Source organism: Callithrix jacchus, chromosome 8 (assembly GCF_049354715.1).
Source record: "Callithrix jacchus isolate 240 chromosome 8, calJac240_pri, whole genome shotgun sequence".
In the NCBI taxonomy this organism is placed as follows: Eukaryota; Metazoa; Chordata; class Mammalia; order Primates; family Cebidae; genus Callithrix; species Callithrix jacchus.
This window is the reverse complement of record NC_133509.1, coordinates 140988925-141003008: the sequence shown is the minus strand read 5'-3', so window position 1 is coordinate 141003008 and position 14084 is coordinate 140988925. Positions and strand designations below refer to the sequence as shown.

General features: G+C 42.8%; 2 gene segments (V, D, J or C); both read left to right on the top strand.

Moving 5' to 3' along the window:
• The first annotated feature begins 1496 nt into the window (after positions 1-1496).
• On the top strand, positions 1497-2135 carry LOC128931014 (immunoglobulin heavy variable 3-23-like). The segment is given in 2 exon segments: positions 1497-1625; positions 1728-2135. Coding segments are annotated over 2 exon segments (444 nt in total).
• Positions 2136-5133: 2998 nt separating this feature from the next.
• Positions 5134-9837, top strand: LOC100414797 (immunoglobulin heavy variable 3-74-like). The segment is given in 5 exon segments: positions 5134-5195; positions 5932-6002; positions 7239-7299; positions 9275-9417; positions 9521-9837. Coding segments are annotated over 5 exon segments (654 nt in total).
• Positions 9838-14084: the final 4247 nt, after the last annotated feature.

Sequence of the window (14084 nt, the reverse complement as noted above, 5' to 3'; positions counted from 1 at the left end):
AAAAAAAATTAAAAAAAAGAAAGAAAAAATAAATAAAAAATAAAAATGTCTTAGTGTATGTTTTCTTATGTTCTCATTTTTATTGAGAAGATATGAAGTATGTATTGCTTTTTTCTAAGAGTAAATATGATTTTTTTAGTTTTTGAGATAAAATTGAAATATTTTAATAATATATGTGTTTAAGGTGCCCCACTTGATATTTTGAACATGTATTAGTCAATTCTCACACTGCTATAAAGAAATGCCTGAGACTGAGTAATCTGAGGGGAAAAAAGATGTTTACTTGGCTCCCGTTTCTGCAGACTGTAGAAGTGTAGTGGCTTGTCCTTCTGGGGAGATTCAGGAAAGCTAGATTCGTGGCAGAAGACAAAGGGGAGCAGGCACATCACATGGCCCGAGCAGGAACCACAGGAAAGGGGGAGGTGTCTACACACTGTTGGACAATCAGATCTTGTGAGAACTCACAAACCGTCATGAGAACAGCACCAGGATCTGTTTCCAAACCATCCATGAAATAACCACCCCATGGCCCAGTCATCTCCCAGCAGGTCTGACCTTCACAATTGAGGATGATGTTGCAACATGGGATTTGGGACAGGACACAGATCCAAATCGTATCAGACACACATAGTGAAAGGCTCATCATGGTCAAGGTAATTTGTGTATCCCTCTTCTTGCAGAGCTAACATTTATTTTGAATGCACTGCGTGTGTGTGTGTCACATGAGGACACCTAAGAGCTCCCTATTTAGCAAAAATCACGTTCATGATACAGTATTAAATAAAGGAACATCGCTGTGCATTACATCTCCAGAGGTCATTCCACCTGCACAACTAAAATTCTGCGCCGTTTGTCCAACATCACCCTTTTCCCTCTCCTCACAGTGCTGGGACCCACTGTTCTACTCTCTGCTTTAAGAGCATGGAGATTTTAGATCCCGCATGTAAATGAGATCATGAAGCGTTTGGCTTTCTGCATCTGACTTATTCCAGTTAGAATCATGTCCTCCAGGCCCGTCTGTGTTGTTGTAGATGTCAGAGTTTCCATCTTTTCAAAGCCAAATAAAATTCAGCTGTATATTTATTTTACAACTCATCTGTGCTTTTGCTAATGATTTTTCACCTGTAACGTGGAAATAACATTAATGCCACATACCATGTTTTCTCTACATATGTAAAAATAAAAGATGATTTGTGCTAACTTAAAATATATGCAGTTTATACAGATCTATTGTACCACAAGACAACTGTTTTAAAAATAGAAATTACAAAATTATAACTTTCATAGGTTTAAGAGTTTATCACAGAACAAATTTACAATAAGAAACCACAATTTCCCAAAACTTTCAATGTCACAAATCTTCCCAAGGACACTGTCCCGTGCTCTGAGCCCCAATCTCCCCTCATGCATCTCACCACAGATCTTGCTATATAGCAGGAGACATGCAAATAGAGCCCTCCCTCTGCTGATGAAAGCCAGCCCAGCCCTGACCCTGCAGCTTTGTGAGAGGAACCCAGCCCTGGGATTTTCAGGTGTTTGCATTTGGTAATCACAACTGAACACTGAGACTGAACTCACCATGGAGTTTGCGCTGAGCTGGGTTTTCCTTCTAGCTATTTTGAAAGGTAATTCATGGAGAAATAGAAAAATGAGTGTGAATGGACATGAGTGAGATAAACAGTAAATCTGTGTAACAGTTTCTGATCATGGTGTCTTTTTGTTTGCAGGTGTCCAGTGTGAGGTGCAGCTGGTGGAGTCTGGGGGAGGTTTGGTTCAGCCTGGGGGGTCTTTGAGACTCTCCTGTGCAGCCTCTGGATTCACCTTCAGTAGTTATGCCATGGGCTGGGTCCGTCAGGCTCCAGGGAAGGGGCTGGAGTGGGTCTCAACTATTGGTACTGCTGGTAGCACGTACTACGCAGACTCCGTGAAGGGCCGATTCACCATCTCCAGAGACAACGCCAAGAACTTGCTGTATCTGCAGATGAACAGCCTGAGAGCTGAGGACACGGCCATGTATTACTGTGCGAGAGACACAGTGAGGGGAAGTCAGTGTGAGCCGGAACACAAACCTCCTGCAGGAACGCTGGTAGGAAATGAGCTTCAGGGGGCGCTCAGGAGCCACTGATCAGAATCAACCCAAGAGGCAGGTGCAGATGGAGGCTGATTTCCTGTCAGGATGTGGAACTTCATCTTCTTACAGTTTCTCTAGTAAAAGTTTCTAAGTTTAGAATTCCGTGTTTATTATTATCATCTCTTTATATTTTTATTTCTTTAATTATACTTTAAGTACTGCGGGACATGGGCAGACCATGCAGGTTTGTTACTTAGGTATACACGTGCCATGGTGGCTGGCTGCATCTGTCACCCCCTCATCTACCTTAGGTATTTTTCTTAATGCTATCTCTCTTGACATAATTTTAAAGAGATCATTTTAACATGAGGACTATTCTCACATGCAGCAAATGCAGATGACGCTTACAGAGATGAAAAGTCCTGAACTGTGGTCACCAGCATCAGAGTCCCGAGGAAACTCAGCAGCGCCTGGTGAGTGTTCTCCAATCAGACCCAGGGCAGAAACCTCAGGGAGATTCCCGGACTAGAACAGTCTTTAGGAATTTTGGCCTCAGACAATAGAGAGGCTGGGCCAGGGTCAGTGTCATGTACAACCTCACAAGTTTCACGTCTGACTCTTCTCCTGACACTAAAACCAATCAGCATCAGCAGTGATCTGGTGCTTTTGATTCTAATTCATGTTCTTTCTCTGAAGTGTTTGTTCTCCCCTTTGTATTTGCTTTGCCTGCTTCCTGAAGAAGAAACAGATGGTCTCTGTGGTCTTCATTCCAGGGCTCAAGGCATTTTCTTGGAGTGCAGGTGGGGCTCAGGCTGTGGCTCCTGAAGCCACGTGGGAGGGGCTGATGGGACTTCCTTCTCTCCCCATTTGCTCAGGAGCCTGCACTATGTGGTGTGTAGACTCATCTGGGAATGCAATTGGCCATTAATAGTAAAGGGATAGACTTACTTGAACAAAATGGGGTGTGGATGTGGAATTAACCCTGTTCTATGCAAACTGCAGAGTCATCTGCTTCAGAAGTAGTGTTAGAAAGAGCTTGTGAAATGTATCAGAATCAAAATGGAGCCACTTGTGTTAAAACTCTACGAATGAAGCTGGGGAAGGCCATGAAGGAGGGTCTAACAAATATTTCTGATAGCAAGAACTTTCATAAGTAGACTCTTCACAGCCACAGCCTTGCAGAGAGGCCACCACAGACTTCAAATAATCACTTCTTCAAGTGTATCTGCCCAGCAACTGCCTGTTCAAACTCACACCAGTGTCCACCCTGTGACTGCTCCTTCCTGCCCAGGATAATTGCCTCAAAACAGCTGATGTAACCCTCCCCATTTTTCCTTAATTCTTTATTTGCCTTTACCAACCGGAATGCCCCACACACACTTCAATTGCAATACACAACGTGGAGTAAATATTATTATGTTTCAGAGTCACCTTGTGTCAGTTATTCAGCGTTGACAAGTACAGATTGACACACCACATTTCAGGGATACATAGAGGATGACAGTTTTTGGAGGTGGCTAGGAACATCCAGTGTCCATACATCAGCATGGCAGCTGAATAGATATGCCTGACATTTGTCTATCCCATATGACAGAACCACAGAATGGAATACACGACTAAGACTAGACTGCAGAGTTGAAAAGAGACCTAGAGGGAAGCAGGGGAGAGGAGAGGTCCCTGTGGTTATTAGAAGCCCAGTAGGGCTGTGTGAAAGCACACTGTCTCTGCAGCTTCATACTGAAAGGCTCACACAGACTCCGAATCACATGAGATTATCCCTGTTGAGGAAAGTTAAATAAAATAACCACATGAGGCCCCATGGCAATCACACATATCATCAATCCTTACTGCAAAATAATTTCACAGTGCTTGCAAACCCTGAGCTCAATTTGGAGAGCTGGAAGGAATTCACGCAGCTGTATTGCCCCAGGTTAGAAGCAAACTCTGTACTCCCTTCCCACCACCCATTCCTTTAGACAAATTGCTGCAGCCTGATACCACCTTGAGACCAGAGACACTTCTGGAGGGTCCCCTTCTTCTAGGCCAGTATTCATTCTTGTTTCCACACTGGGCCTCTGTGTCCGTTCCATCAAACACATAGTCCCCTTCTTCTAGGCCAGTAGTCATTCCTGATTTCACACTGGGCCTCTGTTTCCATTCCATCAAACAGGTAGAAGTGGTTGAAGGCCACAATATCGTCTGCAAAAAGATTAGACCCAAGATCCCCTTTGACTCTGGTGTTTCCCAGCAGGAAGCCAAGCCCTGAAGAGACCAAAAACAAGAAAATTATAGCTGTAATTAAAGGTCTCCAGTCAATGAAAAGTCCCAGGATTCGAGGGCCTTACTGCTGAATTATCACAAACATTTAAAGAAGAAACAATACATACACTCCTCAAACTATTCAAAAGATAGAGAGGGAGGGAATACTTTCAAATGTGCCATATGGGACCAGTATTACCCTGATATGAAAACCAGACAAAGAAATAAAAAAAAACCTACAGACCAATATCTTTGATGAATATAGATGCAAAAATCCACAAGAAAATTTCAGCAAACCCAATTCAACACCACAATAATAATCATTCATCATGACCAAGTGCAGGTTATCCCAGTGAAGCAACAGTGGTCCAGCATATGCAAATCAATCAGTGTGACACATCACATCAACAGAAAGAAGGAGCAAAGACATAAGACCAGGCCTCACCTCGTTCTCCTCACTCAAATCTACAATCAGTGCCTTGTTCCTCTTCACCAGTCCTGCTGTACGTGATCTTCTGTGATTCCTCTCCCAGGTCCTGAAATGCTGGGCTTCTGTGCACCTGCAGCCTTTCTTCTCCTTGGACCTGGAGATCCTGCATCCTCAGAGAAGGATGATGCCTCATCGTCACTCCCATGGCCCATGCAAACAGTTCCTTCAAGACACTTGTGTGTTTTCCTGTAAGGAAGTGAAAGGATGTGGGGAACTGGTGTGTGTGTTTACTGTGGTACAAAAAGAGTCCTGAGACCTGCTAAGATGTGGTGACCTAGGTTATGCTGTCACTCAAGGCTACCAAGGGTCCTCCATGAAGAGAAATCTAGAAAAAGATAAGAATATGAACAAAGAAACAAACCTGAAGAGCCCCAGGTAGGGGATCAGCAGGGGTGACTCAACCGGGCAGAGAAACACCACGTACCACAGAGGGTGAGAACTCTGGGCTCAGCAAAGAAGGGAACTCACTTAGCATTTCCCCCAACCAACCCCCAAGAACCGTCTTGTGCAAGGAAAGTTCACAATGGAGAATCTGGGACCCCAAAGTATGCAGTGGGACTTTAGACTATAGGTCCTGGAAACAAGGTGTTTCCTTGGTTCCTGTCACTTTTCTTACCTCTCTGTCCCACAAACCTGCTTGTTTCTGTCACCTGTCTTCTGGCCTGGGAGTGGAAATGGATGCCTTGACATGCAGCAGAGGGATGCTCTTTCAGAGGAGGAATGGGTTTGTGTCATCTGACACATGAGCATGGACACTCAATCCTGGGAAGAGGCTCTGAGACAGAGGGTCACCGTGGATTCTGCCCCTTATATGTGCAGGGTTCCTGGCACACACGCACTTCTCAAACTGCTTACACCCAGCAACAATGCTCCCCAGTGTTGCTACTGATCCATCGCATCCACTAAAGCCCTTGTGCAGGGTCCTGTCACACCCAGTGCATACCATAGGTGGAAAAGGTGTATCCAGAAGCCTCGCAGGAGACCTTCACTGAGGCCCCAGGCTGCTGCACTCCAGCCCCAGACTACACCAGCTGCACCTGGGAAAGGGCAGCTGTGAAGAGGAGACAAGCGTGGGTGAAGTCTCACTTGACTGGCCTGGTTTATTCCTCAGCCCTGGGACTGGGGAGCCCCTTACCTGTAGCCGCTGCCACCAAGAAGAGGATCCTCCAGGTCCAGTCCACGGTGAGGAGCTGTACTCTGGGGGATTCTCCTGAGGAGGGGTGTGGTTGCTGGATGATGCACTCAGGGCACAGACATCTCCATATTCACCCCAGTTATTTGCATATTCATGAAGGATGATAGTTAATAGCCCAATTCCTGACCCAGTATGAGAAAGAGCGAACAGGTGACACATGGACGACACAATCGTAGAAGCCGAGGTTTCAAGCTGTAATCCTGTTAGAAGCCAGGCGTCTCCCACACATCCCTGATCTCCAAGTTGACAGAGCGTCCCGCACTGGGGAACAGGCTCCCCCAGGACACACCCCACACTTTGAACCCACATTTGAATGTCTCAGCGGCAATTTGAACCATTTCTAGACCTTCATATGTGAATCCATTATTTTGGAAGTGAGTGTGTTTTTTCCAAAAGGGCGCTTATTTATAAGAAAGGATCTCTTCCTGACCTCTCACTGCTTGATATTAAGATATATGGCAATGTTTGAAATCCCCATTGTCATAGTGGCTCTCACTACAACATCCAGTTTGATAAATGATCACAATTGGATAAGATATTTATTCATACATCAGCAGTCCTTGTGAAATACTTATTTTAGATTTTTTAATGTAGTCCCAGGCCCTGAGAGGACCCCCTCCGCAGACTCCTGTGCACCTGCTCTGGGGAGGGAGCCTGTGCTGGGTGTGTCCTGAGTGCCCCCTGCAGCCCAGCCCCGACCTTGCAGGGATGTTTCTGTCTGAGCTGACAGTATATTCCTACAGTGACTCTAGCCCAGTATAACGTGGCTGTGCCCTGGCTCAGAATACCCTTTAAGTGACACCATAAGCTTCTCACACAAGATTTTTCTGACTGCCCCCATTCTAGAGCAAAGGGATTCAGTTGGGTAGGAATCCTGATAAGAAAAACAACCAGCCAAATTATGTTTAAAGGAGTTTAATTGAGCAATTGATAATTCATGAATTGGACAGCCCCCAGAATCACAGCTGATTCAGAAAGGCTTAACTGCAGCCATGTGGTGGAAGAAGATTTATAGATATTTTTAAACGCTGCAGGAAAATCAGAAGTGAGGTACAGAAACAGCTGGATTGGCTACAGGTTGGTATTTGTCTTATTTAAACACACTTTGCACACTCAAGAGTGTACATGTGGTTGAGGGACGGCTGCTGGAATCTGCCAAGACTCAGCCATTGTTACAGGTGCGTACTCCTAAGTTAGCTTTTCAATGTTTTTGCCCCATTCAGGTACGGATTCAGTTTGTCCCAGAAGGACTCAAACGCAGAGGCCTGAAGTTCTTCTCAGGCCGTATTTAATTCACTTTATCATGCACTTCAGTTTGTGGTTACTGATAATTTCACACGACAGCACGTTCACCTCTTTGGAATTTAAGCCTTCATTGCATGTTTGCAGTTTTCTCTTGTAGCAGGTGATATTTCATACGCCTCAGTTTAGCTGACACATCGCCTTCGTTTCTCTCTACAAGGACTCGTTTTCACAAGATTTCCATGTTCATGAAAGGAAAATAAAGCTTTGGGACCCCAAGATCACTAAGCCGAAGGGAAAAATCAAGCTGAAAGCACTTTGAGGCAAACCCACCTCCCATGCTTTCCCTAAAATGACAGCTACTAAGATCTTTAAAACCTGCAGGCCTCCTTCAAATTTGACCACAAGGAAAACCCTTTTGGACCAAGGACAGTCACCTCCTTTTCACATAAGTAAAATGCGTATCTCACTGCTACCTTTGCTCTACTGTCTCCCTCAGCCAGGCTAATGACTACGTTACTATTCCTGTAAATTGTGCATTCACTTAAAGGCTAATCAGAAACTCAAAAGAATGTAACCGTTTGCCTCCTACCTACCTATGACCTGGAAGCTCTCTCCCCACTTCAAGTTGTCCTGCTTCTAAACCAAACCAATGTACGTCTTACATACATGGGTTAATGTCTCATGTCTCCCTAAATTGTATAAACCAAGCTGGGCCAGCCACCTTGGGCCATATCATCAGGGCTCCCTGAGGCTGTCACTGGCATGTCCTTCATCCTGGAAAAATGAACGTCCTAAATCTATTCAGATTAGTCTCAGATACTGTTTCATTTACAGATTTGTTTTCTAGCTCATAGCTTCAAATATCTAAAATAGTAAAGAAAATTTGCCAAATAGCACATTCTCTTATCTGTTATTGTTGTTGTTGTTAAAAAAACATATTTCTATAATTCACATATAATTTATAATCTATATACATTACCAAGCTGAGTAGCAGATTTATTAATAAGACCCAACGTAATAAAATATTCAAATATCTATTAGCAGCTTAATAGAAAAATCAAATTACACTACATTTGTTTGCTGAAATGCTACCCATTAAATACACAAGAAGTTTTAATTCTCAGTATTTCTGTTGAGAAAAAATAAGTCAAGCAGATAATAGTACATAGTACATTATTTCATTCTCATGCATTTTAGAAAATAAAAACTACTCTACAGAAATATGAAAACATCAATAATTTGACAAAGAAACGGGAGAAGAGATGGAGAAAAAACTGTATATAAATCTATAATAGAACAAGAGGAATGCAGAGGGGAATTGATTCAACACCTTCTGGAAAACAGTTTTTTTTTAAGTTTACTATTGTACAAGTTAAAATGTGAATTTTATTATCTGTCAAAACTCATGAAATTTATTACAAATAAACAACTGAAATTTTATACAAAAAAGGGGATGACAGGAAGTAATGAGTAAACATGTTAAATGTCACATATACCTAAAAAGTGATCTGTCTGAAGCCTAGTTTTCTCTGTATTTTTAGAGATATGCAACAAAATCACACAGGTTCTCATGGCAGGAAGTGAATTCTCCAAACCACACTAGGCCCGTTTTGTTCCATCAGAGAGTTAAGAACAATCGAGGCCAGCTGTGAGGAGCATAGTCCCAGACACTGGGACTCACTCATGGCAGATATGAGCCCTTAGACTCACCACGTAGCCCCTCCATGTGTGTGTTCACTTTTACATCTGTAAATGAAGAAACCAGTGACTTCTAAATAACACCATTTGTACACATAGGTAAACATAATTAAAAATGTGATAGTTGTTAAAGGTTTATCAGAACAATTTCACAATAAGACAGCACGTTTTCCCAAATACAACCATTGTCATCTAAGTCCCCCAGGACAGTCTCATCTGCTCTGGGCACCGCCCGCTCCTCAGACGTCGAGCCCCAAAGCTTCCTATATAGTAGCAGACATGCAAATAGGTCCCTCCCTCTCCTGATGTAAACCAGCCATGCCCTGACCCTGCAGCTCTGGGAGAGGAGCCCCAGCCTTGGGATTCCCAGGTGTTTCTATTCAGTGATCAGCACTGAGCGCAGAGGACTCACCATGGAGTTTGGGCTGAGCTGGGTTTTCCTTGTTGCTATTTTAAAAGGTAATTCATGGAGAAATAGAGAGACTGAGTGTGTGTGGACATAAGTGGGACAAACAGTGGATGTGTGTGGCAGTTTCTGACCAGGATGTCTCTGTGTTTGCAGGTGTCCAGTGTGAGGTGCAGCTGCTGGAGTCTGGGGGAGGCTTGGTTCAGCCAGGGGGGTCCCTGAGACTCTCCTGTGCAGCCTCTGGATTCACCTTCAGTAGCTACTGGATGTACTGGATCCGCCAGGCTCCGGGGAAGGGGCTGGAGTGGGTCTCAGCCATTAGATATGATGGGGGTAGCACAAACTACGCAGACTCCGTGAAGGGCCGATTCACCATCTCCAGAGACAACGCCAAGAACTCGCTGTATCTGCAAATGAACAGCCTGAGAGCTGAGGACACAGCTGTCTATTACTGTGCGAAAGATGCACAGTGAGAGGAAGTCAGTGTGAGCCCAGACACAAACCTCCTGCAGGAACGCTGGTGGGAAATGAACTGCAGGGGGCGCTCAGGAGCCACTGATCAGAGTCAACCCCAGAGGCAGGTGCAGAGGGAGGCTGATTTCCCGTCAGGATGTGGGACTTTGCCTTTTTACAGTTTCTTCAGTGAACTTCTCTAAGTTCAGAATTCTGTGCTTACCAGTGTCATCTCTGCATATTTTTTAAATAATTATTTTAATATGAGAAGCTGTTCTCAGATGCACAAAATGCAGATTGACGCTTTCAGAGATGGAAAGTCCTCCACCAAATTCAGCACGATCAGCGTCCTGAGGTAGCTCAGGGCTTCCTGGGGAGTCTTCTCCAATCAGAGTCAGGACAGAAACTTCAGAAAGATTCTCTGACTAGAACAGTCTTTAGGGATTCTGACTACAGCCAGGAGAGAGGCTGGGCCAGGGTCAGCGTCATGTAGAACCTCACAGGTTTCACCTCCGAACCTTCTGACAGTAAAGTATACAAATCACAATCAGCACTGATCTGGCGATGCTTTGCCTGCCGTCTGTTTTTCCTCTTTCTTTTTAGTTGTTGTTCTTCCCTTATCGTTGGCTTTCCCTGCTCCCTTCAAAGTAAAATGTGCTTTCTATGGTCTAAATTCCAGGGCTCATGCTCTATTTCCTGGAGCTCAGGTGAGTCTCTTGCTGTGCCTCCTGCAGCCACATTTGGAAGCCTGACAACACTTTCATCACCCTCATTGCTCAGGACCCTGCACTGAGTTGTGTTTAGACTCATCTGGGAGTCCACATGGCTGGTGGGAACTGCAGGGGATAAGCTTGCTTGGTCAACATGAGATGTGGATGTGGAATTGATCCTGTGCTAGGCAAACTGTCACTGAGTCACCTTCTTCAGCAGTAGTGTCATGAAGTGGGTGTCAATGTTGTCAGAATTAAAATGGAGCCACCAGTGAATGCAGCTGGAGAAGGCTATGAGGGAGGGTTCTCACCCTCATCCCTGATAACAAGGAATTTTGTAAATAGATGGCAAAACCACAACCCTGAACAAAGGCCATGACAGCTGTAAAGTAATTTCTTCTCCAAGTACATCTGCCCAGCAACTGCCTGTCCAACCTCACACTGACTTCACCCTTGTTCATCCTTCTAGCCCAGGATAATTGTCTCAAGGCTGCTGATATAACCCTCTAATTTTTCTTTCAAAGCCATGGTCTTCCTTTCCCTGAGTGCACCATGCAGATTCCCATTGTGATGGCCATCCTCAAATAAATATTATTTTTTGTCTTTTTTTCTGTCTGCTTTTCAGGTTTGAGAAACTACTGATGGACATACCACTTTTCTGTGAGACATAGAGGATGACAATGTGAGGGGATGGCAAGGGAAGTACAGTGTCCATGAGACAAGTCATCAGTAAGTACAGGCTGGACATCGCAGAGAGAGCTGAAGTGACAATCACCATGGAATGTCACCTACTCCAGTTCTGCTCTGATGGAATCAGGCCCACCCAGGTTATCAGTGACAATCTTCCTAACTTGGAGTCACCTGATGACACTTTTAATAACATTTATAAAGTATATTTACAGCACCACCTAGGTTAGTGTTGGATTGACTAACTACAAAGTCTAACCTAGCCAAATGTACCCTGAAATGTATACCTGCCCAGGGAGAGGAGCTTTAACATGAGATCTGTGTTCTTACAGTTTTGTGAGGGGTAAAACTGAACACCCTACAATTAGGCTATGATCATTTCTCCTTCGAGTTTTAAAATGTATATGTATAGTTCGGATGTTCACACTTTTTCAGACGCATAGCTTACAACTATATTCTCCCTTCTTGAGGTTGGAATGTTTTCCCTGCTTTGTAGGATCTATTCTGATGTTGTCCTAGTTGTTCAATTTTGCTTTTGTTGTCTGTGTAAAATCTAGAAAATCATTTCTATTTTTTTTTTTTTTTGGCTGGAGAGAAAATTTTACAATGGCAAGCCATACATGTAACACTTTAACTCATTTAGAATTGATTTTTTTATGAATTCTAACCCAAAGTTCTTAATTCTTTTCATGTGTAAATCCAGCTTTTCTAATACCCTCTTTGGAAGAGACTATGACTTAACCAGTGTATATTCTTGGTTTTCACCTTGGAAATTAATTTGTCATTAATATATCAGCTTATTTCTGACCTCTCTACATCTATTTATGCCAATAATGTCTTGTTTTTACTACTCAATATTGTAATTAATTTTGAAACTTAGAAGTAAGATGTCTGCAAGTTTATTGTTGCCTTGTTATGAATATTGGAACAAAATATTTTAATCTTTCACCAGTAAGTAGGTTAATAGCTATGGTTTTTCATAATGACTTTTATTATTTACAGGTTATTTTCTTGTATGAGGAATTTGTATAGAGTTTTTATTACGAAATTTTTCATTTTAAAATGTAATTTTTTGCATCTGGTGAGAAGTTCATCGAATTTTTTCTTTTCTTCTCTTAATTTGGCATACAAAATTGATTGATTTGAGGACGTTGAATTATGCCTTGATATAAAAAGTAAATTTGAATTGGTAATGGTGAGAAATTATTTTTAAGTCTTGTGAAAGATAGTCAATTATTATTGGGCAGGTGGTTTATTTATGTATATTAGGAATATTGGTCTGTAGCTAATTTTACCAAAGACCATGTATATTTTTCTGTCTCCTCCATAGGAAAATTTGAGAACTTCCCTCCTTTGTGGAGATGCTTCACCATTCTGGACACTGAGGGACAGACAGAGGGTGTGGCAGGCCATAAACATCAACGGCGCCAGTGTCTTTGAGGATGGAAACACTAACCCTAACCAGCCAAAACAGGAACCCTCATGGGGCAGAGCTTTCATGTGTAACCGTAACCATGTGGCCGTTTTGCCAAATACTATCTATATAGTATATGTTATATATAATGTATGTATAATATATATATATATAAGCTGTATAATTTCTACAAGTGTCTGTTGGATATCTATATGTAAATATTGCAAGATAAACCTCAGTAGACATCATAACACTAGTTTGAGTATCTGTGTTGAAGATGGTCCCCTTCATACAAGGTATAACAACTGAGAACAGATGTATCTTTCCACCGGAAATAGCTGGAAACTACAGTGAAAACTTTTTTTAAAATTATACTTTAGGTTCTGGGGTACATGTGCAGATTATGCAGGATTGTTGCATAGGTATATTCATGGTAAGGTGGTTTGCTGCCTCCGTTCCCCCATCACCTATACCTGACATTTCTCCCCATTTTATCCCTTCCACTATGCCTCCCCTAGCCCTGCAGAAGAGTCCCTGGTGTGTGATGCTCCCCTCTCTGTGTCCACATTCTCATCGTTCAACACCCCCATGAGTGAGAACATGTGGGTTTGATTTTATGTTCTTGTGTCAGTTTGCTGAGAATGATGGTTTCTAGATTCACCCATTTCCCTATAAAGGACAAGAACTCATTATTTGTTATGGCTGCATAGTATTCCATGGTGTATATGTGTCACATTTTCCCTATCGAGTCTATCATCAATAAGCATTTGAGTTGGTTCCAGGTCTTTGCTATTGTAAACAGTGCCACAATAAACATACATGTGCATGTGTCTTTATAATAAAATGGTTTATAATCCTTTGGATATATACGCAGTAATGGGATTGCTGGGTCAAATGGAATTTCTATTTCTAGATCCTTGAGGAATTGCCACACTGTCTTCCACAATGGTTGAACTAATTTACACTCCCACCAACAGTGTCAAAGTGCTCCTATTTCTCCACATCCTCTCCAGCATTTGTTGACTCCAGAGTTTTTAATGATCGTCATTCTAACTGGTGTGAGATGGTATCTCAATGTGGTTTTGATTTGCATTTCTCTAATGACCAGTGATGCTCAGCATTTTTTCATATGTTCATTGGCTTCATACACGTCTTCTTTTGAAAAGTGTCTGTTTATATCCTTTGCCCAGTTTTGGATGGGTTTGATTGTTTCTTTCGCAGTAAAATTTCTTAAACACATTTTAAGCTGTTTGACATCAGACAGCAAAGGCAGTGACTAATGAGAGGAAAAATGATTGAAAGGAGCCCTTTGATGAATGCACACTCAGACACTTCCCTAAGGGAGTCTCCAGGCCACAGGGTTTGAGTAGAACAAGGTAGATTTGGAGTTGAGGAAAGGGAGCTGGAAACCCAGAGAGGCCCAGATGTGTGAAGACCAGAGAACATGGTGGGTGGC